Here is a 26161-nt window from a genome sequence, read left to right as displayed (position 1 = left end):
GGGGGGAGGGGAGGGGGAGGGTGGGTGAAGAGAATGATATTGTGGGGATCATGCCTATAGTTTATTCTATTTGGGTACAGGTGAATTTGTCTAAAAGTTGAATATAAATGTCTTAGCATAACAATTATGAGAAAGACATGATGGCTATGTTGGCCACCTGGATGAGAGTTTTCCAAACTGCATATAGAAGTAACACACTGTATCCTATGAGAGAATTAATGTACACAATTATGATCTAATAAAAAAAAATTTCTGTGCAGTCAGATTAGGCAATGACTTCTTAGTTATGATACCAAAAGCACAAACAGCAAGAGAAAAAAAATGATAAAATAAAATCGGAAGATAACCCATAAAATAGGAGAAAACATTTGAAATCTATCTATCTGATAAGGGACTAACACCTAGAATATATAGAACATAATTTACAACTCAACAATAAAAAGCCAAAGAACCTAATCAAAAAGGTCATATATTATATGATTCCATGTACACAATGTGTCCAGAATAGCAAAATCCATGAAGACAGAAAATAGACTGATGGTTGCCAGGTGTTACAGGGGAGTTAGGAGACAGAGGAGACAAAGGGCAGTGATTGCTAGTGGGTATAGGGGTTTGTGGGGAGTTGTTGAAAATGTACTAATATGAAGTAGGGCTAAAGTTGTATACCTCTGTAAAAATATTAAAAAACAACTTATGAATTGAGCTGCAATAAAAATTCTGGTACAAATATCTTTATGGTAAAATTATTTTTGTTCTTCTGTGTAGATACCTAATAATGGGATTGCAGGATCAAATGGAAGGTCGACTTTTAGTTCTTTGAGAATTCTCCATTCTTCTTTCCATAGAGGTTGTATTAGTTTGCAATCCTACCAGCAGTGTAGAAGTGTTCCCTTCTCTCCACATCCACACCAGCATCTGCAGATTTGAGACTTCATGATATGAGCTAATCTTATTGGAGTTAGGTGATATCTTAGAGTGGTTTTGATTTGTATTTCTCTGATGACTAAAACAATAAGCATTTTTTCCTGTGTTTGTGGGCATTTGTCTGTCATCTTCAGGGAATTTTCTGTTCAAGTCTCTTGCCCATTTAGAAATGGGGTTATTTGCTCTTTTTTGTTGATTCATGAATGCCCATCAACCTAGGAATGGATTAACAAACTGTGTCATATGTGTGCCATGGAATACTATTCAGTCATAAGAAAAGATGGAGACTTTACATCATTTATGTTTACCTAGATGGAGTTGAAACACATCCTTCTTAGTAAAATATCTCAAGAATGGAAAAAAAGAATACATCCCATGCACTCAATATTAATATGAAACAATATGTAAACAATTATATGCACACACACCTGAGAAAACACAAATATAGTCTAGCAAGAGGGAGGGGTGAAGAAAGATGGGGGAGGGAGAAGGCAATTGGCAGGATCTTAACTAATGTGCACAACGCTAGTGTGTTCTGCACGCTCCCTGGGTGAAGAGCTCTTCTACAACTTGAACTGTACCTTGGAAGTGAGAACAATGTAACCTAAAAATTTATAACCTCAGGGGTGGTGCCTGTGGCTCAAAGGAGTAAGGTGCTGGCCCCATATGCCAGAGGTGGCAAGTTCAAACCCAGCCCAGGCCAAAAACTGCAAATAATAATAATAAATCATAGCACTATAAAAAAATTATACCCTCATATTAATTTGAAACAAAAAAATAAGATTGGGAATAAAGTCAACCAGATTAATACAAAAAACCCAACTTAATGTGCATATGCTTTAAAATGATGAATTTTATGATATATGAGTTACATCTTGATGAATCTATTATAAAAAGAATGCTGCAGTGAACATCCTTTCCCCAACTTCTCCATCTCTGGTATACCAATTGTATAAATGGTTCTATATTCTATAAACCTGAAATTGGAAATTTGGGGTTGTAAGTTTTCAATTTCGCTAGAAATTGATGAATTGCTCTATATGCCAGTTGTGTTCATTTTTAATTCCATCCGCAGTGTGCTAAGGTTCAAGTTTCTTTTTATCCTTGCCAATATTTGATATCATCCCATTTTTATTTTTACTTGTTTTTTAGTTCTTTTTTAACCCAGGAGCTGGGAAACAGTATTTTATTGGTTTGTATTTTTATGATTTCAACTGAGACTAACATTTTTTATGTATGTATTGACTATTCAGTTTTCTCTTCTGTGAATTTTTTATTCATATCTTTTGTCCACATTCTATTGTGCTTTTGGCTTGCAGAACCACCTTTCAGCGCTGGTGACCAGAAACTCTCCCCTCCCAATAGCGACAGGTGAGGATTAGCAGAAACATGGGCATGCAGTACATTCTAGCCAGGTACCATTTTCATTCCAGAATGGAATCTTTGAAACATATGGTTTCCATGACAAGTGACAACATTTCCAATTATTCCCTTGTTTTATAACCATCCAAAATATCTTACCTTTGATTCAGAGGTGGCATACTAGAGTTTCTTTTCACCACCTTGTCCCATCAGTGATTACAGAGAAGTGACAAGTAAGTGAGTATCCTCTTCTTGCTCCTAATTGTCTCAGTTTTTTTGTTCTGTTAAGAGAAAAAACTATAGATACTTTTTTGCTCATCTTCCTTTTTTCTCTGTTTTTTAAAATTTCAGATTAATGTGAGGATACAAACAACTAGGTTACAAGGTTTGCATCTGTTACACGTAATTCCTCTTGTAGCTGTGGCCTGCATCCGAGAGGTGCACCACATACATATCCTTACATTGCACCCATTCAGTGAGAAAACACCCATCCCTCTCCCTCCTCCTTTTAAAAATTATATGATCATGGCCCTCATCTAAAAATCTTACCAAATGTGCCAATTGGAAGAATTCACCTTTGTTAACTAATCTCCTAACTTCATATCTTATTAGTAGGTGCTCTCTCATCAGTAGGGTTCAGAAAACCAGATTTATTATAAGATGGTGGCTCACACAATTATAGAGGCTGAAACAGAACCATATTCTGTTTTTTCCATAAGCTGGAAAATTCAGTGGTGCAATTTGAAAGCCTTGGAGATAGAGAGTTGATGATTTAGAGTCTAGCCCTGTTTTTATTATTATTATTAAATCATAGCTGTGTACATTAATGCAATCACAGGGTACAGTGTGCTGGCTTCATATACAATTTGAAACATTTTCATCCAACTGGTCAACATAACCTTCATGGCATTTTCCCAGTTATTGTGTTAAGACACCTGTATTCTACATTTAGTAAATTCCACATGTACCTGTGTAAGATGCACTGTAGATGTGGTCCCACCAATTGCCCTCCCTTCACCCCTCCTCCCCCCTCCCCTTCCCTCCTTCTCCCCCTTCCCCATATTCTTGGGCTATAGTTGGGTTATAGCTTTCAGAAATCTATAAATTAGTTTCATAGTAGGGCTGAGTACATTGAACACTTTTTCTTCCATTCTTGAGATACTTTGCTAGGAAAAAGATGTTCCAGCTCCATCCATGTAAACATGAAAAAGGTAAAGTCTCCATCTTTCTTAAAGGCTGCATAATAGTCCATGGTGTACATATGCCACAATTTATTAATCCATTCGTGGATTGATGGGCATCCAGCCCTGTTTTGAAGATGTGAGAACCAGAAGGACTTAGGGTAGTAGATCAGTGTCCCAGCTCAAGCAGTCAGGGAGAAAGAAAACTGAACATTCTGCCTTTTTGCCCTATTCAGGCCCTCAATAGATGAAAAGATGCCCACTCACATTTGGGAAGGCCATCTGCTTCATGCAGACCACAAATTTAAATTTTAATCTCTGGAAACACCCTGGCAGCCATATTTGGAAATAATATTTATCAGATATCTGAGCATCCCATGGCCCAGTAACTCAACACATAACATTAACTAACCATCACAAGTCTACCTGTTGTCAATTTGGCACCCTTACATATCTCCTTAAACCAAACTTAATCTACAAATAAAGATAATAACATGATTTCACCTAACTTGACAGATCTATCTATCCTGCATACAACTGAAAAGGCACTGAACACTTCCCAGAAGAAAAAATGAAATCTTTGAATGATATTTACTCTCTTCCTTGACATCCCATAACTTAAATACTATGATGTAAAGTTAGTAGTACTTGTATACTATGATATGCAATCAATAAATTCTATATTGCATGATAAGGTAATACAAGAAGAAAGAAAACAAAGATATTTGATATATAAACACACACAAGTGTATTCATAATAAACTTAGGAAGAAATACTCCAAACAATTACAGTCTTTATTTCTGCACTGATCATGGCATAGTAATTGGTATTTTTAACTACCTCCAGTACTAATTCAGTAGTTCCTTTGCCTTCAGCAAGCACCTCTGCTGGCTATAGTTCTATCTGGCAAAATGACCCAAACTCAGTTCCTGAAAAGTCTGGGCCATTACTAGTCCTTTCTGGATTAGGTCTTACTCATAGGGCATAGTAATACAAAGGGATGTTCCAAATCTTATGCCTAAAGAATCTCCCATGTCCCAGACATACTCTTCCTTACCTCCATTGTGAAGTACTCATCCTATTTCTCTTTGGTAATCTGAATCAGTCAGTGCACCCAGCATCATAACTCTCTCATTAGCCCATTGACTCAGATGCATAAGGAGCAGTGGCATCAACTTCCCATTCAACAAAATCATTGTTGTAACTCCTCATGGAAACATTCTCTCTATGGAACTAAGACCACTAAGCCAATAGAGCATATAGTTGAAGGAACAGGAAAGTGGTTGTCACTAAGGATAACAGTGGGTGGTGTCACTTCCATTTCACACCTTGACCCCTGGGTACCCCCTGAGTCCTGGCTACAGAAAAAACAGCAACATAAATTGCCCATCAAGGTATTGCAACCCAGCTGGTACTGTAATTGAGTCTTCAAAAGGTCATTCTGGAGGCTGAGGTGGGAGGATTGCTTGAAGCCAGGAGTGCAAGACCAATCTAAGCAACATAGACTCTACCAAAGCTAAAAGAAAAAGGAAAAAAAAAGGCTAAAGGTGCCAGCCACATACACCAGAGCTGGAGGGTTCAAATCTAGCCTGGGCCTGCTAAACAACAATGATAACTTACAACCAAAAAATAAAAAACAATAACCAGGTGTTGTGGTGGGCACCTGTAGTCCCAGATACTTGAGAGACTGAGGCAAGAGAAATTGCTTAAGCCTAGGAGTAAGAAGTTGTTGTGAGCTGTGATGCCACAGTACTCTACCCAGGGCAACAGCTTGAGACTGTCAGGAAAGAAAGGAAAGGAAAGAAAGGAAGGACAGACAAAACAAAACAAAACAATAGCAAAGTGTGGTGTTGCTATTAGTAGTAGCAACCTACTAATAGTAGTCATACCTACTAAGGAGGGTGAGGCAGAAAGATCTTCACTTGATCCCAGGTATGAGTTATGCTCATACCATTGCACTCCAGCCTGGGTGACAGAATGAGACCCTATTTTTATTATTATTTTTTTAATTTTTAAAAAATGAAAAAAAGAAAAAAACTCATTCTACCATTTCATCAAAAGAGTGGCTTCAGGATAGTAGAGAACACAAAACCATTGAATCCCATGTTTATGGGCCCATTGGCCCACTTATTTTGTTAGGAAGTAAGTTCTTTGATCAGAAGCAATTCTGTGTGGAGTATTATAATGGTGGATAAAGCATTCTGTAAGTCCATAGATGATACTTTTTTTTTTTTTTTTGAAACAGAGTGTCAAGCTTTTGCCCTGGGTAGAGTACCATGGCATCACAGCTCATAGCAATCCCAAACTCTTGGGCTTAAGGAATTCTCTTGCCTCAGCCTCCCAAGTAGGCACTTACCACAATGCTGGCTATTTGTTGTTGTTGTTGCAGTTGTTATTGTTGTTTCAGTTGGCCTGGGCTGGGTTTGAACCCACCAGCCTCAGTGTATATGGCCAGTGTCCTCCCCACTGAGCTACGGGTGCAGCCATAGATGATAGTTTGGGCAAAAGCATTATATGCAAGAAAAGCAAATCTAAAAACCCCAAAATAATAAAAACCATCAAAAAGAAAAGAAACAGGAAATCCATACCCAAAGTATCTGCTCCTGTGAGAACAAAATACTGTCCTTTCCAGGACAAAAACAGTGTGATGCAATCAGTCAGTCATCAGGTAACTGGCTCATCACCCTGGGGCTAAATCAAAGACTCTATTTTAGTCTCTGCTGCTGGCACACTGAGCATTCAGTACTGGCCATAGCCAGATCATCCTTGATGAATGAAAATCTGTGTTGCCACATGATCAGTTTGTTCAGAAGCTTGTTAGGTGGTGACAGGAGAAAAAGGAGAAAAAGTCCGACTAGTAATTACAGAATGGATCTTTCTGTTCACTTGATTGTTAAAATCCTCTGATGGGGTCACCCCTTGGTGAACATTCTCATAGGACACAAATACTTCATGCTTTTTGGTCAGAGAGATCTATCCACATATCTCTTCCTCAGATTTCCTTAACACCAACTTTCCGATCGTGTTCTTTCCAAGTCCCTGACCATGCAAGCAAACCATTGGCCAGAGCCCATGAATCAGTTTATAATGGCACATCTAGCCATTCCTCCTTCCAGTCAAGGTGGATTTTAAACTACTTTCCTGAGTCTCCAGCTTGCTGACAGCAGTTGGTGGGACTTCTCAGCCTCCATGATTGCATGAGCCAATACCTTATAAGAAATGTCTCTGTATATCTATGGCTATATTTATATCTATATCTATCCACATAGAGAGAGATGTATTGGTACTTTTTCTCTAATACTGACTAACATATATTTTGGTGCCAACAGTAGTTCTAGAGGAACAAAATAATGAGTTTCCTGAATTAGTTCTGGGGTCTCTAGAATTCTCTATTTCATTTTATTAAATGCAAACATGATGATGATGTTATTTCCAGTGGTAAAGACAACACTGATACTCCATGGTGTGAACTAGTAGTGGAGATATATGAAATATCTGCATTGTCAACTACTTATAGGAACCAAAAATCTAGGTATCTGTGTATATGATACTTTTAAACTAAAATATATATATATATATAGTAAGATTGGCCATTTCATGCAGAGAGTGATGAAAGAAAAGACCTCAGAGATGTTCCACTGGTTGGTGGCAGTGGTGGAGATTTGGAGATGGTTGTCTTGGAGTCCAGGAGCAGCTCTGGATTCCTACAGGTGGAATTGCAGGCCTGACAGGAGCATTGGAACCACAGTGGTGTAACCCTGGGTCCTGGGGATGACTCTGGGGCCACGGACTCAGCAGCAGAAGTGGACCCTGGGAGCAAAGTCTCCAGCCCCAGGGTAGTGCTGAGCTCCCATTATTCTTGTTCCTTTGTATACATCCCTCCCTTTGAAGCTGAAATATTAAGAAAGGGTATAGGCTGAAGTTCTGAATAGGATGAAAAATCGATCTCATGATTATGTTCTATACCTGGCAAAGGGATTTTATAGCTGTTATTATGGTCACTAATCTTTTGTCTTTGGGTTAAAGGGAGATTATCTGAGTGGCCCTGATCTAATTGTATTAGCTCTTTAAATCTGTGTCTAGACAGGTTGGAGGCAGTCCTATGGAAATGTTTACGTGGCAAAGAACTGCAGACAGCTTGTAGGATCTGAGCGACAGCCTCAGTCACATCTAGCAAGAGAACAGGGCCCTCAATCTAACAGCTTCAAACAACTAAATTTTTCCAATCACCTAAATGACCTTGGCAAAGACCCTGTGCCTCAAATAAGAGTACTACCAGCTGTCACCTCGATTCCAGCTTTATTCCCTGAACGGAGACTAAACTGGGCTGAAACTGAATCGTCTGGCCCACAGAAATTGAAACAATAAATGGTTTTTTTTATAAAACCATTAGCTTTGTGACAAGTTGATGCACAGCAATAAAAATTTATAGAATACATACTATGTATCATAGTAGCATCAAAATTGATAGAGAAACTATAGGAAAGTTACTGGTTTATGTACTAATACATAATACTCTTTTATAGCGTCAGCAGTGGAAGACTTTAATTCCCATCTGCCAGCATGTCAACAAGGAGTAAAAAACCAAGTAAGGCTTTAGGACATAATGGATAGATATAGAGGTGTGCATGTATGTGTCTCGGTGTCTGTATGTGTAAGAGAAAGAGAAACAGAGAAAAAGAAAGAGAGAGACCCATTTATTAATCTGTATCTATAAAACCAAAGAATACACCTCCTCCCCCATAGAACAGTCACAAAAGCAACCATATTTTAGGCTAGAAGTTTCTGTATAAACTCCAAAAAGTAGAAATAGTAGAAATATTCTCTGGTCACAAGGCAAAAAACTAGAAAATAACAATGAATTTATCAAACAGAAAAGCAAAAACAATCTACCGGTTCCCAACTAAACTTTCTGTACTAATTCTTGAATTGAAGAAGAAATTAGGGAATATTGAGAACAATACATATCAGACCCTGTAGTATACAGCAAAGGGGTGAACGGAGAAAAATTTATAGCCTTTAATTCTTAGAATAATACACCAGAAAGAACAAAAATAATTGAAGCAAATATCTAAGAGAGGAAGTTATTAAAAAAGAATAATAAAATTCATCTAAGAAAGGCAGAAAGGGGAGGGGGAAGATTCATATAAAGATGTAGTTGGGGCAACGCCTGTGGCTCAGAGGAGTAGGGTGCCCACTCTCTGATATTTTTTTCCTAAACCTATATCCCCAAACTAATTATCTGAAAAAAAAATCAGATAAACCTAAAGTGAGGTACAGTCTACAAAATACCTAGCCAACGGTCTTCAAAACTGTCCAGTTCATAAATAAGGAAAGATCGCTCAACTGTTAGAGAGCAGAGGAGCCTAAGGAGACGGACTAAGTGAAACACAGAATCTGCATTGGAATCTGGACTAGAAAGAGAATATTACTGGAAAAACAAGTGAAATCTGGATACAGTTTGCAGTTTAGTTAATAAAATTGTGCCAATGTGAATTTCTTAGTCTTGAAAATGTACCCTGTTAATGGAAGGTGTTACATAACCATGGGGAAAAACTGGTTGCAGGACATATGAGTATACTCTTACTGTCTTCATGACTTTTCTGTAGATATAAAATTATTCCATAATAAGAAGTGTATTATTAAAAAAAGTTAAATTTTTTTTAAAACGTCCAAACAGAATAATTAAAATGGAAGAAATAAAAATAATTATCTAAGGGCTACCTCCTCCAAACAATCAGACAAAAACATAGCAGGTCCCCAAGATTTTTGTAAGGCAATTTGACCAAACACCTCAGTTAACCAGTAACTCCAATTCTAATTAAATAATTCTGATAGCATAGAAAAATTCAAAAGGCAGTCATATTTTTTTCTGTGAAGTTAATAATTTGAAAAACATTATCTTTCCTTTTCTAATTTTAATATGTGCATTCAATTCTATTTTTTTTTTTATTGTTGGAGACACATTAAGGGTACAAGAAATCAAGTTACACTGATTGCATTTGTTAGGTGAAGTCCTTCTTATAATCATGTCTTGTCCCCAAAAGGTGTGGCACACACCAAGATCCCACCTCCCTTCCTCCTTCCCTCTCTCTGCTTCAATTCTATTTTCTAATAATACTGAATGGCAATTCCAGTAATGGGAAATGAAAATAGCATTATAACAATGATCATCTTTGTCATATTCTTTACTGAGAATTCTTCTAATTATTTCTTTATTGCACTTGATGCTGGCTTTCTTAAGAAGTTAAATATATATCTATTTTGTTAAGAATTGTTATCAAGATTAGATTTTAAATCTTATCAGAAATTTTAGCCTCAGTTAAAAATATTCATGTATGTTTTCTTTTCTATTTTTTTAGCAACTAATGTTAAAAATTGAATTATGGATTTTCTTTTCTTGAACAACTCTCTATGTTTGGAATAGCATATTATTTTTTTAATGTACTGTTACATCTGTTTGCTAAGTGTTATCTAGTGATAGCCATAACAAATGTATTTGTAGTTTTTGTGTGTACGTGTATGTCTTTATTGGGCTTTTCCATCAAAGTCATACTAGCTTCAAGTTTGGGGATAAGGTGTCAATAAAGTGATAAGAGGTTATACTCATTCCCTTTCATCTAGTCTCCATCTTCTTTCTGGCTAGTGACTAGTCTCCAGATTCTGCAGTCTACCATGGGATGGCACCACCTGGTAAGTGATATTTTATAAAAGCATTAACGTAACTGAAATCTCTTGGAAAAAATAACCTGTTCACTGTCTTCATTACAAAGATGCTACAATTAACGTTTCAAGTACATGTGAGGCTGTAGAAGGAAAAACAAAGAGTAATTTGAGCAACAGTCTCACTTTGTCACCCTGGGTAGATTGCTGTGGCATCATCATAGTTCACAGCAACCTCACATTCCTAGGCTCAAGGGATCCTCTTACCTCAGCCTCCAGAGTAGCTGAGACTACAGATGCCTGCCACCATGTTTGGCTAATTTTGTCTATTTTTAGTAGAGATAGGATATCACTCTTGCTCAGGCTGGTCTAGAATTCCTGTGCTCAAGTGATCTACATGCCTTGGCCTCCCGGAGTGCTGGGATTACAGGTGTGAGTCACCACATCTGGAGGTCTTGCACACTTTCCTGTGCCCCTGGAAATGACCTTCTGTACTAATGCAAAAGGACGAAAATTTTTATCCACCCTACTGTTTTTCCCACTCATCTTCTGTCTACAGACTGGTCTCTGTAACAGTCTCCCCACTCATACCCTCTGTCCCTCATCACTGTGGAATCCCTTCCTACCACACTGCAGCCCCTCTCGCCCCACCTCTGACTGCATGGCTTCCCTTCCTTGCTGAGCGCTATTCTATTGGTGCCTCTTCCTTCTTCCATTTGTCTTATCTTACGTTGTTTCCCAGGCCTATGTCTACCCTAAAACCAAAAATCTTACCTGCCCTGGAGATCAAGGAAGACCTTTGAGCAAATTACGAAGTCAAAGATTTTAAATAAACAGAACTCAATATGGACAATAAAAATGAGACAGAATAACCATAGAGATGGAAAATTCATGGACTCAGAACAGTCAATAAAGAAGATAGCTACCAAGCAGGAAAAGGAGGAATGAGGGAGCTGGCAGAGAAGACAGACAGAGCACAGTGGCAGCAGTTATAGCAAAAAAATGGAACCATTTCCTACAGTAAAAAGAGTATTATTAACATTCCTGTAGCCACATCCCGTATTGCTGAAGGATGCATAGGAAACCAGTAATAATTGTAGACTCTGGGTATGGGAGAAAGTGGTCAGGAAAGAGACATTGTTTACTGTTTACCCTTTTGTACTGCATCACATAAGTACATATACCTTTTTAAATGATTAAACAAATAGGGTATAATACTTTAAAAGTGAATCCAAGGAAATGCTTCTGTGAATAATCTGTTTCAGAGCAGTATCAAACTGGGTATCTATATCTAATTATGCAATTCATCTCTTATTCTTGTCAAGGAGCTGTTTACTATCCACGTTTGTAAATGTCCCTCACCCTCAAATCTTCCATTTTATCTTAACTTTCTTTTGTTCTTCTAGCCTTTATTTTCACATCATTGGATTGTTTTTTCTTGTCCCTAATCCACCTAAAATCTCTCTGTATTTCCCTAGTGCAGAAAGGAGGAGGGGGTCTTAATCAAAATAAGTAGAAAAAAAGATGATATCTTTCCATGTGAATTTGAAATTATATTTTTACTAGTAGAAATTATAAAATAAGACCTGCCATTGGTGAGAGATGATCATACTAAATTTTGGTTTAATGGGATATATACACTGTTACACACGTAGCATAGTCCAGACACCATCACTGCCCCCATTCTGTAGGCTGCCTTTTCATTCTGTCGATTATTTCCTTTGCCGTGCAGCGAGTTTTAGTTTGGTCCCATTTGTTCACTTTTGGTTTTGGTGCTGTGCTGCTGTATCCAAAAAATAATTGCCAAGATCTGTGTAAAGGCAATGTTTTCTTCTATGATTTTTATAGCTTCAAGTCTTCCATTTAAGTTTTTAATAAATTTTACTTAACTTTTATATATAGTATGAGGGTCCAGTTTCATTTATTTGCATGTGGACATACAGGTTTTCCATCACCATTTATTGAAGAGACTACTCTTTACCCGTTGTGTACCCATTGGGCTCTCTTATCAAAGATGTGCTGACCTGTATGAATGCATTTGTTTCTAGGATCTCTATTCCATGCCATTGGTCCCTGTGTTTCTTTTTATTCTAGTCCACAGCATTTTAATTACCATAGCTTTGTGTCATAGTTTGAAATCAGGAAGTGTGATGCCTCCAGCTTTACTGTTTCTTAAGACTGCTTTGACTAATTGAAGTCTCTGTCTCAAATTTCTTGAAAAAAATAATTATAAATTCTTTTTTTTAATTAATGGAATCTCTTTAATTATCACCTTTAAAGGATAAATAGTTATATTAGACAGCTGTATATTGCTCTGAAGTGGTTCTCATTTTATAATGCGAATTTAGTCCTTTAGTAAGACCTGAGTTAAATTGCCCTTCTGGAAGGCTTATAAGTAACTCACACCGAGTAGACGCCCTTAAGTTATGCTAGTACACAGAAGTGCACCTGACAAAGAGCATCCCTTTCAAAGTGCTATCTGGAAACGGTAATTATATAACCATAGTAGTTGGCTGTAAAAGGCCAACATTGAGGCCAAAATACTACAGTGGGTATAAGTTATAGTCGTCTGATCTCAACACTTCGGTGAACTCTTGATCTTATTTTCCAGTCTGATTTGTTCCCTTTAGCCTCTGTAATAGGGAGAACTACACATCATGTGATGAACGTCAGTCTTCTGTAATCACGGTTTCTTTTTGTTGCCTGTGGTATTTAGGAGCATACAGCCGCCAACCTGTGTGATGCATACTCAGGCCTCTTAAGTCACCAGTCCATGATCTTGTCCATGAACTCCAGGTATGGGAAGCTGTGAGGTTCTCTCGTCTTGCTGACTGAATATCTTTAAAATGTTATATATTTTAAAAAATCATAATGGTAAGAATTTTTAAACTATACTAAATTCCACCATCCTAATCCAGCAAATGTGATTTCTTTCCTTCTTTCCGTACTGCATGTACAGGCAGATAAACTTTTCAGTTGTGGATGGGCAAGTTTCATTTGCCATCAATTTGAAGATGGATCACAATATCAGAAATATTAAAATGCGAAAGATACGTCTTCAGTAATTAGAGAAAATTTGACAGTAATATAGTTCAGCTGTCTAAAGTTTAGCACGGCTCTGTGGACTCGGCTGAGAATGCAACCCCTCTTTGCCTTATAATGTTTATAGGAAAATATATTCTTACTTTTAAATAACTGTTTATAGGAGCTATTTTTAAAGGAATTAATTCCTTCACATTTAAAGCATTGTTGTCATTTTTAAGGGCATATTTAAGAACTATGTGTCACATGTAGCAAAAACCTGAAACTTATTTTCTCTTATTCCTAAGGAAAACCCACTAAAGTGATCTTACATTTCTTTTCTCATCAATGTAATAATTATATCTTTTTCTTGACAGCTTTATGGATCCCTTATTGCAATTTGAAACTCAATTGAAGATGATGGAGGCATGCTTTAAAATATTAGTTACCTTGCCAAGTCTCGAAAGTGTAAAAGAAATTGGGACTAATGAAGAGGAGACTGAGGACCTGATGGTAAGATTTTTCACCTCTCAATCATAATGAGATATCATTATGCATCACAGCCGTCTTCCAGAACGTGTCTCAGTAGGTCATGAACTTTGTAGGCATCTTCCTGTTTGTAGATATAACAGATAAATAGTATTTTCTAGCACTAATGTTTGCCCCTGGACTCCTTATGAATTCTACAACCCATGGGATTTTAATGGATTGTTGGGGATTTCTTGGAACAAATGAATAAAGATATTTTGATTAATTAATTTAGCAAGGACAGGAAGTTTCCTGGCAAGTGCTTCCAAGAAGGGAATAAATAGGAAGAAAAAGATGGAAGTAGGAAGAGTCTATGGTTTCTATTTCTTCAGCATTGCTACACAGCTACTTTCTCTATGAGCTAGAGAAGCAATTCATAGCATATAGTGTTGGGTGAGGTCTCATCAATGTATACACCTCTCTTTTTTTCTTACCTACAGTTTGTGGGGAGAATTTAGACATTCAGTAAAATTTTATCTGAGGTTGGCCAACTGGTTGTCCACCTTTTTTTTATTTCAGAATTTATACCAGAATACTTTAAACGTATATGAAGACACTCTTCTGATCTTAGTGGCTAAAGACCTCTACAAACTACAGATCTTAACGGTAAAGTAAAGGGAAAATAAATAGTTTCATTTTCTTATCAATCTGGAGAATTCACTATGCTTCACTTGTTTCCCGTTTGCCATATTTGAATTTCCTGCAAGTATTTGGAACTGAAACTTCCTTTTAACCCCCAAAGGAGTAAAATTATTCCACAAATGAAAGCACTTCCTTTTATGTGAATTACAGAAGCACAGTTTTAAGAATTCAGTTTTGGGGAGATGACATCAGCAGACTCTTGAGAAGCCAAGTCTTTTGTGGCAACTATGAACGAACACAATATGAAACAGCAGAGAATGTTATTAGCCTAAACTACCTTCAAGTTCACATGGCCAGGAACTATGCTATGACCATGTCTACGCGTGTGCTTCTTCCCCCATCAACTCTGGTGCTAGGGAATGTTGTGCACATTCTTCTTACTGGATATTATTGTATCTAAGGTTGGTCTAACAATTGTCCAAAACACCAACTTTTACAACCAAGACCTCACTATTTTTAATATCTCAACCAGACACAAAAGACTGCTCTGGATGCCTTATCCTCTTCAATTACGCATTCCAACATGTTCACATCAGAGGCCAACTGTCTGGAAGTGCTGGAAAAACAGATTGCCTTAACCTACCAAGTTGTACAAATTATAAATACATCCAAGGAAAGAGGCTGGGGCAAGGTGGCTGACTACAGACATTAGTTTCCAGGTTATTTCAGAAAAAAAGAAAAGTTTTGATGAAAACATTATAGCTTGGGTATAATTCTGAGGGCAAAGTGCTGGAAGTACCAGAAATTCCATGCATAATTGGGACCAGCATCCTTCCACGGGAAGAAGTCGCAGAGCAGAACAAGAAGCAGCAAGATTTAAGCAGAGATCAATCCCCAAGAAACTTGGAGTCCCACGGAAATGGTAGGTGGGGTTTTTGTTGCTCCACCCCTGACACCTTTGACAGTCAGCAGGCTCTTGAGACCCTGAGATGCAGGAGAGTCTCTCTACCCTCATAAGCCCAAAAGTTACTGCTGCCAGTGAACTGGAAGGTTCTTAAAAACAAAGCACCAGGATGCCACTCCCCTCAGTGTCGCCATCGTCAACCCAGACCCAAGGTGAAATGGTGGGCGCCATACTGCTTCACCGCCCATTGTGTGCCTTCATCCTTCCCAGGGAGCTTCAGTCCTTCAGTTTTTGTGTCACTGGTTCACACATAAATATATTTATTTTTCATCCTAGCTCTGGCACTGACTGTGGTGGCCACAGGGGCCTCTGGGTCCCAGGAGAACTGTGCGATCCTAGAGCCTGGACATTGCAGGCAGGCTGCCTTCCAGGGACAGGGGCAAAAAAGGACCAGAGTGCTGGCTCTCTTCCATTCAGACTCTTTCTTCTTCCCCCACCTCCACTGCTGCCAGGAGACATGGGTGCCCCAAGGGATAACTGAGCCAGGGCTCTCAGAGTGGCTGCTCCCCTCTGTTGGCACATTCCCTACACTGAGGCTTCCACAGAGAGTGGGGCTCAGACCTTTCCACAGTGAACCCAGGGTGCTCAGATGCTGGGCTCCCTGCCTGCCAGGCTTCCCTGGTGTTGCTTGTGTGACTGCTGCAACAGCTCAGGGCGTACTCGGAAGTGGAGGGACATTAAACCTACTTGAGCAACTCAGGATCTGCACACTTCTCCCTCTCATGGCTAGGGATTGACCTTGGGGACAGGCATACAGGCTTGATATTACAGCACCAGGATTTGATCATGTTGTTCCAGGGCACAGAGGTGAGATTTGTGAACTAATCTGGAGGGGTGAGGGAGCCCAGGTAGACAGAACTGAAAAGGGTGTACAGTGTGGGTCCAAGCCACACCACACTTGTGGAGCATCCCTCCCCCAACAGGAAAGCCGTGCTTTGGGTTTAGGGAGGGATTTGGGGCAGGGAAACTCCCAGCCTACAGTGCCACTACTGGTAAGCTTAGCTAGTTTGGACTGCTGTTTGCAGTCAGGTGCCAGGAGACCCATGGGGCAGGGTTGGCGGGAAAAGAGAGAAACCCCTTCCTGACAGCCAGTGTGTGCAACCCAGACAGCCATCCCCATGAGCAGACTTTCTGGATTGGTGGATCTGCTTCAGCATCTCCTTGGTTGCTTTCCTGGGACCTAGCCCTTGATCCCTGCTGCAATAGCACTCATGCACACTGTTGTGGTGGCTGAAGTCTAGCCTGCCTGACCCAGCCCTGCTCGGCCTTGCTTCTCAACCCACCTCCACCATGGTAGAGAATAAGGAGACCCCTGGGAAGTGTTTATTGCAGGAGAATTCACAACTTCAAAGATTTTGAATGAACCTAAGAGCCCTTCAATTCACAAATGCATAAAGAAAATGTGCTATCTATAATATACGCCACGGAATATTACTCAGCTAGAAAAAAAGAATGAGATAATGTCATTAGCAGCAACATGGATGGAGCTGGAAACCATTATCCAAAGTGAAGTATCTCAGAAATGAAAAACCAACACCAGATGTTCTCACTCATGAATGAGAGTAATAGATGGGGACACACGGACACAAAGTGATATACAGAAGTGAGAAACCAAGGAGTGGGGAGGGCAGGAGAGTGGATGCGGGATAAAAACTTACCTAGTGATTGCAATAAACAATATTCTGATGATGAACACACCAACAGCCCTGACTTAAGCACTGTAGAATATAGTCATGTAACAAAAAGACTCATACCTTCTTAATTAATATTTTGAAATTTTAAAAATTATAAATAAAATACATCATAGTAAAGAAGCAGTATTGACATCAATGAAGACAAGAAGAAATACGAAGGAGCTAAAATGTATTGAGCTAATTTGTACCTAATTCTGTGTATTTCAAAAACCATTATCCTGTAACCTTTCGCAGTGATTTGCATTGCCCCTCCCCCTGCCCACACGTGCTCTTTTAACCACCCCAGGCGGCTGTCAATAGCTTCCATTTCCTGAGCATGTTAGGCACTAAGGTGAATATATGAGTTACTTTATTTAATTCATAAAATGACCCCAAGGAAGTTGCTGCTGTTTCTTCCATTTGGCAGATAGGAAAGTGGAAACAGAGAAAGGAGCAGTAACATGTGCAACAGTGATGTGTGGAAGAAGACCTCCAGCGTGGAGCCTGTTCCTTAACCACTTTGTCCTCAGCCTCATACTTACCAATGCTAAAAACTTCCCCTGATCCTCAGAAAGAGCTGAAACCTCCCTCCTGAAAAGAAGGCAGAGGCTGACCCCTCTGAGATTTAGATACTCTTTCCCCTTAGGAAACAGATTTCCACTGTAGGCAGCAGAACAGACTTCACAATGGGAGCAAATGCAGGGGAAGAGATGTGAGCAACCATTTACTGGCAGGAATACAATGGACCCCAATAGACTGCCTTAAGAAATCTGATGATGGTGATTGGCATGCAAGGCATATGCAATTTTCTTCCCTTCCCAAATTTGTAAATGTGTCCCTGCTCCAGAGAATTTAGAACAAATAGAACCTACAGCAAGACAAATTTGAATTGAAATTTGCAAGAATTTTCTAACTAAATAGCCTGCAGTAATGTACACTGCAACCATGAGCTAGCGTATTTCTGGGTAGTGACTTTGCCGAGGAATTCTAGGATAAGATGACATTTCAGGGTCAGATAGGATTTCAAAGCTCTTGTAAAGCTGAGAAGCAGAGTTTGAGATTTAAAAATGAAAGGGAGAATATATACTTTTTCAGAAAAAGATGAGGCAAAACAGCGGACATTCCAGTTATTATAGTGGATGGTAACAGTAAATGCTTGTTGAACAGAATTACAGTAAACCCCAGATATATTTACTATAGTAAATAAGGAGAATACTCGATGCCTGTTGTATATATTTTTGAGATAAAAGATGGTTAAGTTAAAAAAGAAAAAAGATGGTTAAGTATGAAATAATTAGGAAACTATGAGGGCCCTTGAATTGGTGAAGTTGGAGATGAAAGAAGGAGACTTTGAGAAACAGAAATACCATGATTTTAATACAACTTTTATGTTTCCAACAGGAAATGACCGTGTGGATGAGGCAAGACAGTTCATACCTGCAAGACAGAATAGTAATGATCATTAGCAAAGTGTTGAGTTTTGCATCCAAGAAAGTCAAGGGATATGTAAGTCACAAGTGCAATAATGCCACCTGATTCTGAAGACTGCATTTCTGTAGGTGCTACTTTCCATGTCTTGGGTCTTGAGGACACTAGATGTCTGCTTGGAGTTATTGGGCTGGTAGGTTGGGGGATTGAGAAAGGAGTCAGAATTCTACATGACTTTGTATTAAGCAGAGTGGTGTTTCTCAAACGACTGACTAAGCTGTATTATGTTTACACAAACATTATGAACATGTCCATACCAGATTCTTGCTGACTCTCTGAATTCTCCTATATGGACTGCAGCCAACAGAATCAACATTATTTGTAACTGTATAAATTCTTCCATCCTTATCTTCCTTCTTATTTATCTTTTTTTAACATTTTGAAAATGTTATTTGTTTTAAACTTATATGAGTAACTTTCTAGTACTTTCATTCTAAAACATGGTAAAGAGAAAGCATAAGTCTTCCTTTATTCTCTTCTCTACCTCAACCCTATGCTTAGCCATGCTGGTCTGATATGTGTCCCGCCAAACCACTTTCTATGTATGTACCTGCGTATCCACGCACCCACTGAGATCCATAGCTTTATTATTAAATTTTCTTTACTAAAGTTACATCATTTTTACATATAGTTGTTTGATTTGTCTTTTCACTAAATAATATATTCTACAGATACTTTCATGTCAATATACATAGATTTATTTCTTTCAAGCTCAATATATATCCCATAGTTTTTATATATTATGATCTGCTTATTTATGTTTCAGTTGATGGATGTTGATTTTAATATTTTCTGCCTTGAGCAATACAAAAATGGTTATTTTAGTGCAATTATGTGAGTATGTACTTAGAAATGCTTAAAAAGATAATTGTCAGGTCAAAAAATATGATAGGTGAAAGTTTAGGACTACACAATTGTCCTCTAATTTGCATTCTTGTGACCATTTCAGTATCTGTCTCCACATAGCTTCACAAACATTAGGATATTATAAGATTTTTTAATTTTACCTTTCAGGGGATATATAAACAGGTAGCTCATAACTGTCAATATGTACTGAAGTTGTCTGTACCTTGAAGGACCTCATTGCCAGTCTCCCCAGAAGCTTCAGAATATTGCTCTCTCTTTCTTTTTTTTTTTTTTTTTTTTGGCCGGGGGCTGGGTCTGAACCCACCACCTCAGGCATATGGGGCCCGTGCCCTACTCCTTTGAGCCACAGTTGCTGCCCCTATTTCTCTCTTTTGGATACAGTATATTCAGCCTCTGTTTCCCAGTTTAGCCTCACAGTGATTATTAAACATACTCTAATAATTGCTTGACTCATTTCAAAAGGAGATACGAGTGAAAAGGGTCAGAACCACACATTCATGACACTATCTTTACGTATCCATTTTCTACTACCTATTATAAATAAAGTCTCCAGACATGTTGAGACAAAAATCTACATCAGCCTTATAACATATTTAAATTTTTGCAGTTTTGTTTAAAATAATCTTTGGAACATACTGTAACTTATTTATTTGGGGGGATACATTCCATGATATTGTTTGTATCATTCTGATCCCCTATTTCAGTCCAAAAGAGAGATCAAGTAGCTTGTCTAATCTTATGATTCTCTGATTTGGGGAATCAGTCTCTTTCTACTTTTAAAATTCTGGATCTGTCCATTCAAATGTCCAGAAGTTTCATCATAAAAATTTTGTAAGTGAGACTTGAGATGAAGTTCCCCACTCAAGGCTATTTTCTACACAGTTCCCAGCACATATTATGCACTCAGCAAGCATTTGATGGCAACTTTTTGACTAAGCCCAATTCACATTAGTCTGTCTGTGTTTTAATGTATATATGTAAATACATATATACATATACATTCATACATATATATGAATGGCACTCAAGTAGCACATAAGACATTTCAGAAGTTGGTCTTCTATTCTATTACCTCTTCCTCTTGTCGCTTTTTTTTACTGTAGCAAGTTCATTCTGTCTAGAAGTGTGAATAAACTTTACTGTAGTGAGTTTCCGCTCTTCAACTGAGAAAGAATAAATGTATAAATTCACATATGTAGGAGAAGCCTCCCATAAATTATTAGCTGAGGGTTGCCAGCAGTTGACAGATTTGTTTGGGTGAGCAGTCTGTTCCGCAATGCTCACGGACTGCCACCAGGGGGAAGTACATCAGCATTTTCCAGAGCATTGAAACTAAGAGCCAGAATCAATCAACTTATAATAAATAGCCTTAGAAGCATAAAACGTCACTAAGTTAGCTTTCTCTTTAAAATGATGTCTTCTAAAGATGATTAAGTCAGTGAAATTAATAGGGGGGACACACAAATGTATAAAATAAAGCAACCGAACGATATTATTAACAAGTTAAAAGCTGAGAGTCCTACAAGCCTGATCTACGTACCTCTGTATCAGACACATTATAGGTAATCAATGGATGTTTGTTCTGCCCTTTTCTAAATATCACTACCTGTTTTGTTTTGTGGTACTGTTTCTACATGGAGACATTGACTAGACATTTGTCTTCATAATCATGCTTGCCAGGTCGTCCAGAGTATCAGAGACCCTGGTCCTATTGAACAATCCTGACTCGCATTTGCGTTCTTCAGAAATATATTTTAAAGCGACAATCCCCCTGCCCCGTGATCCATGCGCTCATCAGGGTAGAGAAATTCCCACATTCAAACAATATTTTTTCCTTCAATTAAACTATTTAATTTTCAACCGACAAAGGAATGTGAGCTAAATATGTCATAGCATTTACAGAAAAAGATTTTTTTCCCAGTTTTGTTCCTTTGGCACATCAGTATTGAAAGATGGATTGGGATATTCCAGCTAAAGATAACAAATTGTACAAACGTGTTTCTCTCCTCTCCTTCCCGAGTCCTCACAAAATGAGAAAGAAAAATAAAGAACGGTAACAAAGAGAATTGGTAAAGGATTTTCAATGGGCTAGAGATGAGGATAAACTTTTAGAAGACAGAACAGATGGTAACTGATAAAGCCTGGGAGCGTATTTGAATGGCATGACCATAACCATTAGGCTGAGGAACCACTGAAAAGGGAGGCAGTTTGTCCTGGGCAACAGGGCAGTTTGTCTTGGGGAAAGCGAAGTCTGGAAAGGCCATTACTGAGGAAGAGTGGGAGTCCAAGGAGGGCGGAAACATACACACTGATTAAAAGGATTCATTGAAAGTGTATACAGAAGTGTGTATGTTGCCTCCCGTTTCCCTTGACACACATTGGCAGACAAAATCTAAGATCTTTCTTTGAGAAAAGAATCTTGCATTCTGTTTAGATACGTTTCAACATGACCCCAGCCTTGCCCACCCCAACTACTCTAACCCAAAGTATACTACTAGGTAAGAAGCTTTGCTTGCACACAAAGAAGCATTACATTCTTAAATAGGAAGGGACAACCACAATTGGTGACACTTGAAAATTCCAAGTAAAAGGTAAACAAAGAGAAAAAAATCACTGTCAAAAGTAGAAAGATAATTTGGGGGTACAGATAGAACTTACTCTCAAAAAAGAGCAGAGAAGACACATATATATGCCCAAAGGAGATACAACCAAAACCAGCATGCCTATGCGTTTAACAATTTTACTTAGTCACCGTGAGAGCATATTACTGATTTTCCACCTTCAGAATTTATCAATAGACCACACACTAAAAACCAGAAATGTGTTACTGTGAATGCTGTCAAGTCAGTAATGCAAAAATAAAAATACAAGGACTAGTTTAGTGCTTCTCCAACAAGTTAAATATAGAATTACCATCTGGCCCAGAAATCCTAGGTATGTATATGCAAAAGAATTTAAAACAGGCATTCAGACAAAAACTTATACATACACATTCATTGCAGCAAAATTTACAGTAGCCAAAAAGTGGAAACAACACAGATTTCCACCAGCAGATGAATAAATAAACAAAATGTAGTATATTCATACAATGTCATATTCTTCAGCCAAAAAAAGAATGAAGTCTGAGATATGCTATAACATAATTAAACCTTAAAAACATTAAAGTAAGTGAAAGAAACCAGACACCAAAAGCTTCATATTATATGAATCTATACAGAAGCATCTAAAATCTCAGAAGTGGTTGCCTCTGGAATCTTCTCATTATTATTAAGACAGGAAACTGTAGAGGCCAAATCTATAGAAAGGAACTGATCCAGGAAGAAAGAACCAGAAGACTAAGCAGGAGGACTTGGACTTAAGAATGAATACTGAGAAACTACTTTTCTTCTTGTCTTACCTTTTACTTTTTTGTAGCACTTGAATAGATTTTCTATAAAATCAGGGTATATCATATTGAAAAATTTCAGTCTGGCATTGGAGGAGGCGTACCTGGGGTTGGCACACTTCCACTGGGACAGTGCAAGGTATAATCAGTGTGTTCCACCATCTACACTGCTTACTCCTCTCTGGGCCTGTCTTAGACAAGCCCCACTCCCTGAACATGCCTTTTCAGTTGATGAAAGTAAGTGGAAATGCAATCTAGACAAGGCCACATCTACTCTGCTAGAGACATGTGCCTAGACAGATCATGTCTGGCAAACTCAATAGAAGTGACGACTAGAAGCTTCACTCTCGATAACACCTACAGGAATCCACAAATTCATGAGAAGAGATAATCAGAGGGGACATTTGAGGCAAAGAGGGAAATACAGTAAGGCCTCAGGGCCAATCTCCTATAAGTGGGCTATGCTTCTTCTTCAGTGACCTAAGCTATGCGAGTATTCCCCCGCTATCATGCCCAGTAGAGAGAACTCCTCATCCTTCTTACTTAGGCCCACACACAAAGGTGGTTTTAAAGAACGTGCCATCAGATAGGAGAAAGAAACCTAAAATGCAAATCTAAAAAATAGGATATCCAAGGAAAGTGATAATTTCTCCCTAGGGAATAGCTCCTCATGTCTACTTCTGGATTCTCCTAAGACATAGGCCTCTTGCATTCTTCAGGCCAGCCTTAATCCAGGGAGAACATTCATAGAAGACAGAGATTTATAATCTTCTCTTCTGCTACTGAGACCATCATTCCTAACATTCCAATTCAGTTATGGCCTTAACCCATGACAACATGTCAGAGTTCCTCCTTAGGAAATCCTGTGTGTGTGTTAGAGAGAGAGAGAGAGAGAGAAAGAGACAGAGAGAGTCAAGCCAACTGAGGAGTAAGATTTGAAGAAGACGAAGAAGCAGGTGCAGGCCTTGGGACCTCCCTTAGCACCAACACCTGCTCCAATCATCAAACCAGTCACTTGTCTTAGAGACGAGAACACCTTGCAGGCCATGCCATCAGTTTGCCAAACCTCCATGTGGGCAGAGCCCTTCTTTGTTTTTAAAAAAGAAAAAGACACAAAAACTTGATAAATGGTATTACCTTCATAAAAGAAAAAAAGAGACAAAAAAATTGATAAATGGTAACACCTTCATAAAAGCAATTGTCTTCAAACATCCCCTCTCGTCTGTGTCTCTACTCCCTTCTCTATTGGGATTTCATTTAGCTAAACAAGTTAGTCAAGATGGAAACATAAATATTTAGCAGTCTCCATGTCAGAAATGTTGTAGTGAGAAATACATAAATGTATCCGTAGCTTTGACATCAGAAGCAAACACTCTGCGTTTAAAACATTGCTGGGAACTTAACTTCTTACCGTGAATGTTTCCTCCTTACTCTTCACAATAACTGTTGCTGGTGGGACAGACGAGGAAATTGAGGCTCACTAACAATCCAGGATTTGATTGCGGAGTTTAGAAACTCGGAAGTTGATCCTCTAGTCCTAGTCTGATTACAGATAACAGGATCAGATGCAGACAGTGCGGACTCCGCAGAGCAAATGCACTTCCCTTTGTCTCTCCATCAGAGAAGCGTTGATGCGCCCTGTTTGGGTGTCCTGGCGGCAGAACTGTCGCTTCTGTGTTTCCATGATGATCCTGCAATCGCACAACAAGCTTCATTGGGACTGTACCATGTCTTTCACATTGCCAAGTGTCAGATTGGTAAGAATGCTTCATTATGTTTTCTCAGAGTTACTAATAATTCATCCCTAACTCTTCTATTTATGGGTTCCAAGACAACTCTATGTCTGTGAATTCCTAAATCCTTCCCCAAGATCTTTAGCTCCCTTTACTAAAATATGTTTCTTTTAATGTTTTACCATTGTCAAGAAATTCTAATAATAGCTGGTTCTTCAATAATTATGGAGTAATGTGCTTAGGTTAGTGTGAAGTATTAACGATGGGTACAGAAATGCAAGAGAAAGAGGAATGAGAGCTTACCAAGGAGCCTTCAAAAATGAGGTATATATTTTTTCTCTACTGAGGCATTCAATAAAATACTCAGAAGATTCTTTAATAGTGGAGAAAAATCAGCCCCAGACTAAAGTGAATGCTTCTGTGGCTTGCCTGAGAAAGCATAAAAACAGTGTCTGAAACTGTTTCCAAGTCACTTACCCCTACATAAGAACAAAGCTTAAAAATACTTGTGGTATACGTCTATGGTTGTCCAAGATATAATAACAGAGAACAAATTTACTCCATTGACCGTTCTAAGAGGCAACCTTAAAATACACATTTGATTCTCAATTCACTGGAATCAAATAATAGACTAAAATTATTCGTGAGAGATGGGAAAGTGGGAACAAATAAGGAGGGATCTACCATCACCGGATCTTACTATATGGAGTAAGTTTCTAACCTCTAGCACAAAGAAAGATAATCCAAAGGCCTCACAAGCTGAAGAGACAGAACTGGGAGAACAAGGAGGTTAGGACAGCTAGAGTTCAAAGGGCAGAGGAAGAGAGACAAGTGTGCGTGTGCACGTGTGCGCACACACACACACACACACACACACATACACATACCTCCAGAGATCTATACAGGAAAAAAAAACAACAACAAAACAGTGAGCTCACAAAGGCAAGTAATATCGCCTGTGCCTATGAGCTGGAATTTAAAGTTTCATAATGCATAAGTAATGGGGTGAAGTATTCAGAGTTTTGTCTCATTAGGTGGGAGGATTCCTTAAACTCCAGAGTTCAAGACCAGCCCGAGTAAGACCGCCATCTCTAACAAAAATAGAAAAATTAGCCAAGGGTTGTGGCAGGCGTCTGCAGTCCCAGCTACTAGGGAGACTGAGGCAGAAGGATCACTTGAGCTCAGGAGCTTGAGTTTGCTGTGAGCTGTGATGACTCCAAGGCACTCTAGCCTGGGGCAACAGAAAACAAAATGCCACCATGAATAAATCTCAATAGTTTTGCTGAGTGAAAGATGCCATGAAAAAGAAGTGCATACTGTATCACTTCCCTTATATAAACTCAGAAAATACAAATCGACAGAAAGCAGATTGATCAATGGTTGCCTAGAATCAAGGACTGGGTATAGGGAGTAGGTGTGAGGGGTTTCAAAAGGACATGAAGAAGCTTTGGGAGGCAATGGATACATTCTTTTTTTTTTAACTGTGGTATGGGTATATACATATACAAATGGGTATATACATATGGGTATATACATATACAAAAACTTACCAGGTTGTACTCTTGAAATGTGTTATATGCCCAATTACATCTCTATAAATATATTTAAAAAATAAAACCATTTAAAACCCATGTCATCTGTAACTAAAGCCATCTGCACCTGAAGCTTTTACTGCATCTGAAGCTTTACACTATTCCTCTCCTCTCCTCTCCTCTCCTCTCCTCTCCTCTCCTCTCCTCTCCTCTCCTCTCTCTCTTCCAATGGAGTCTTATTCCATCACCCTGGGTAA

The 26161-nt window shown here is 38.6% G+C and overlaps 1 protein-coding gene across 1 annotated transcript in view; it reads left to right on the top strand.

The window, feature by feature from the left end:
• Window positions 1–26161, top strand: part of MROH9 (maestro heat like repeat family member 9) — a 167937-nt gene that overhangs the window by 75967 nt on the left and 65809 nt on the right. The window contains exons 2-7 of the mRNA XM_023510817.1: window positions 10093–10161; window positions 12848–12927; window positions 13530–13665; window positions 14200–14286; window positions 18301–18405; window positions 24261–24396. Coding sequence (XP_023366585.1) covers window positions 10093–10161; window positions 12848–12927; window positions 13530–13665; window positions 14200–14286; window positions 18301–18405; window positions 24261–24396 — 613 coding nt within the window. The remainder of the gene's footprint in view (window positions 1–10092; window positions 10162–12847; window positions 12928–13529; window positions 13666–14199; window positions 14287–18300; window positions 18406–24260; window positions 24397–26161) is intronic.

This window comes from Otolemur garnettii, unplaced genomic scaffold (genome assembly GCF_000181295.1).
Source record: "Otolemur garnettii isolate 467f Iridium unplaced genomic scaffold, OtoGar3 scaffold00016, whole genome shotgun sequence".
NCBI lineage: Eukaryota > Metazoa > Chordata > Mammalia > Primates > Galagidae > Otolemur > Otolemur garnettii.
The sequence above is the reverse complement of the archived record's forward strand: the minus strand, read 5'-3'. Positions and strand labels throughout refer to the sequence as shown.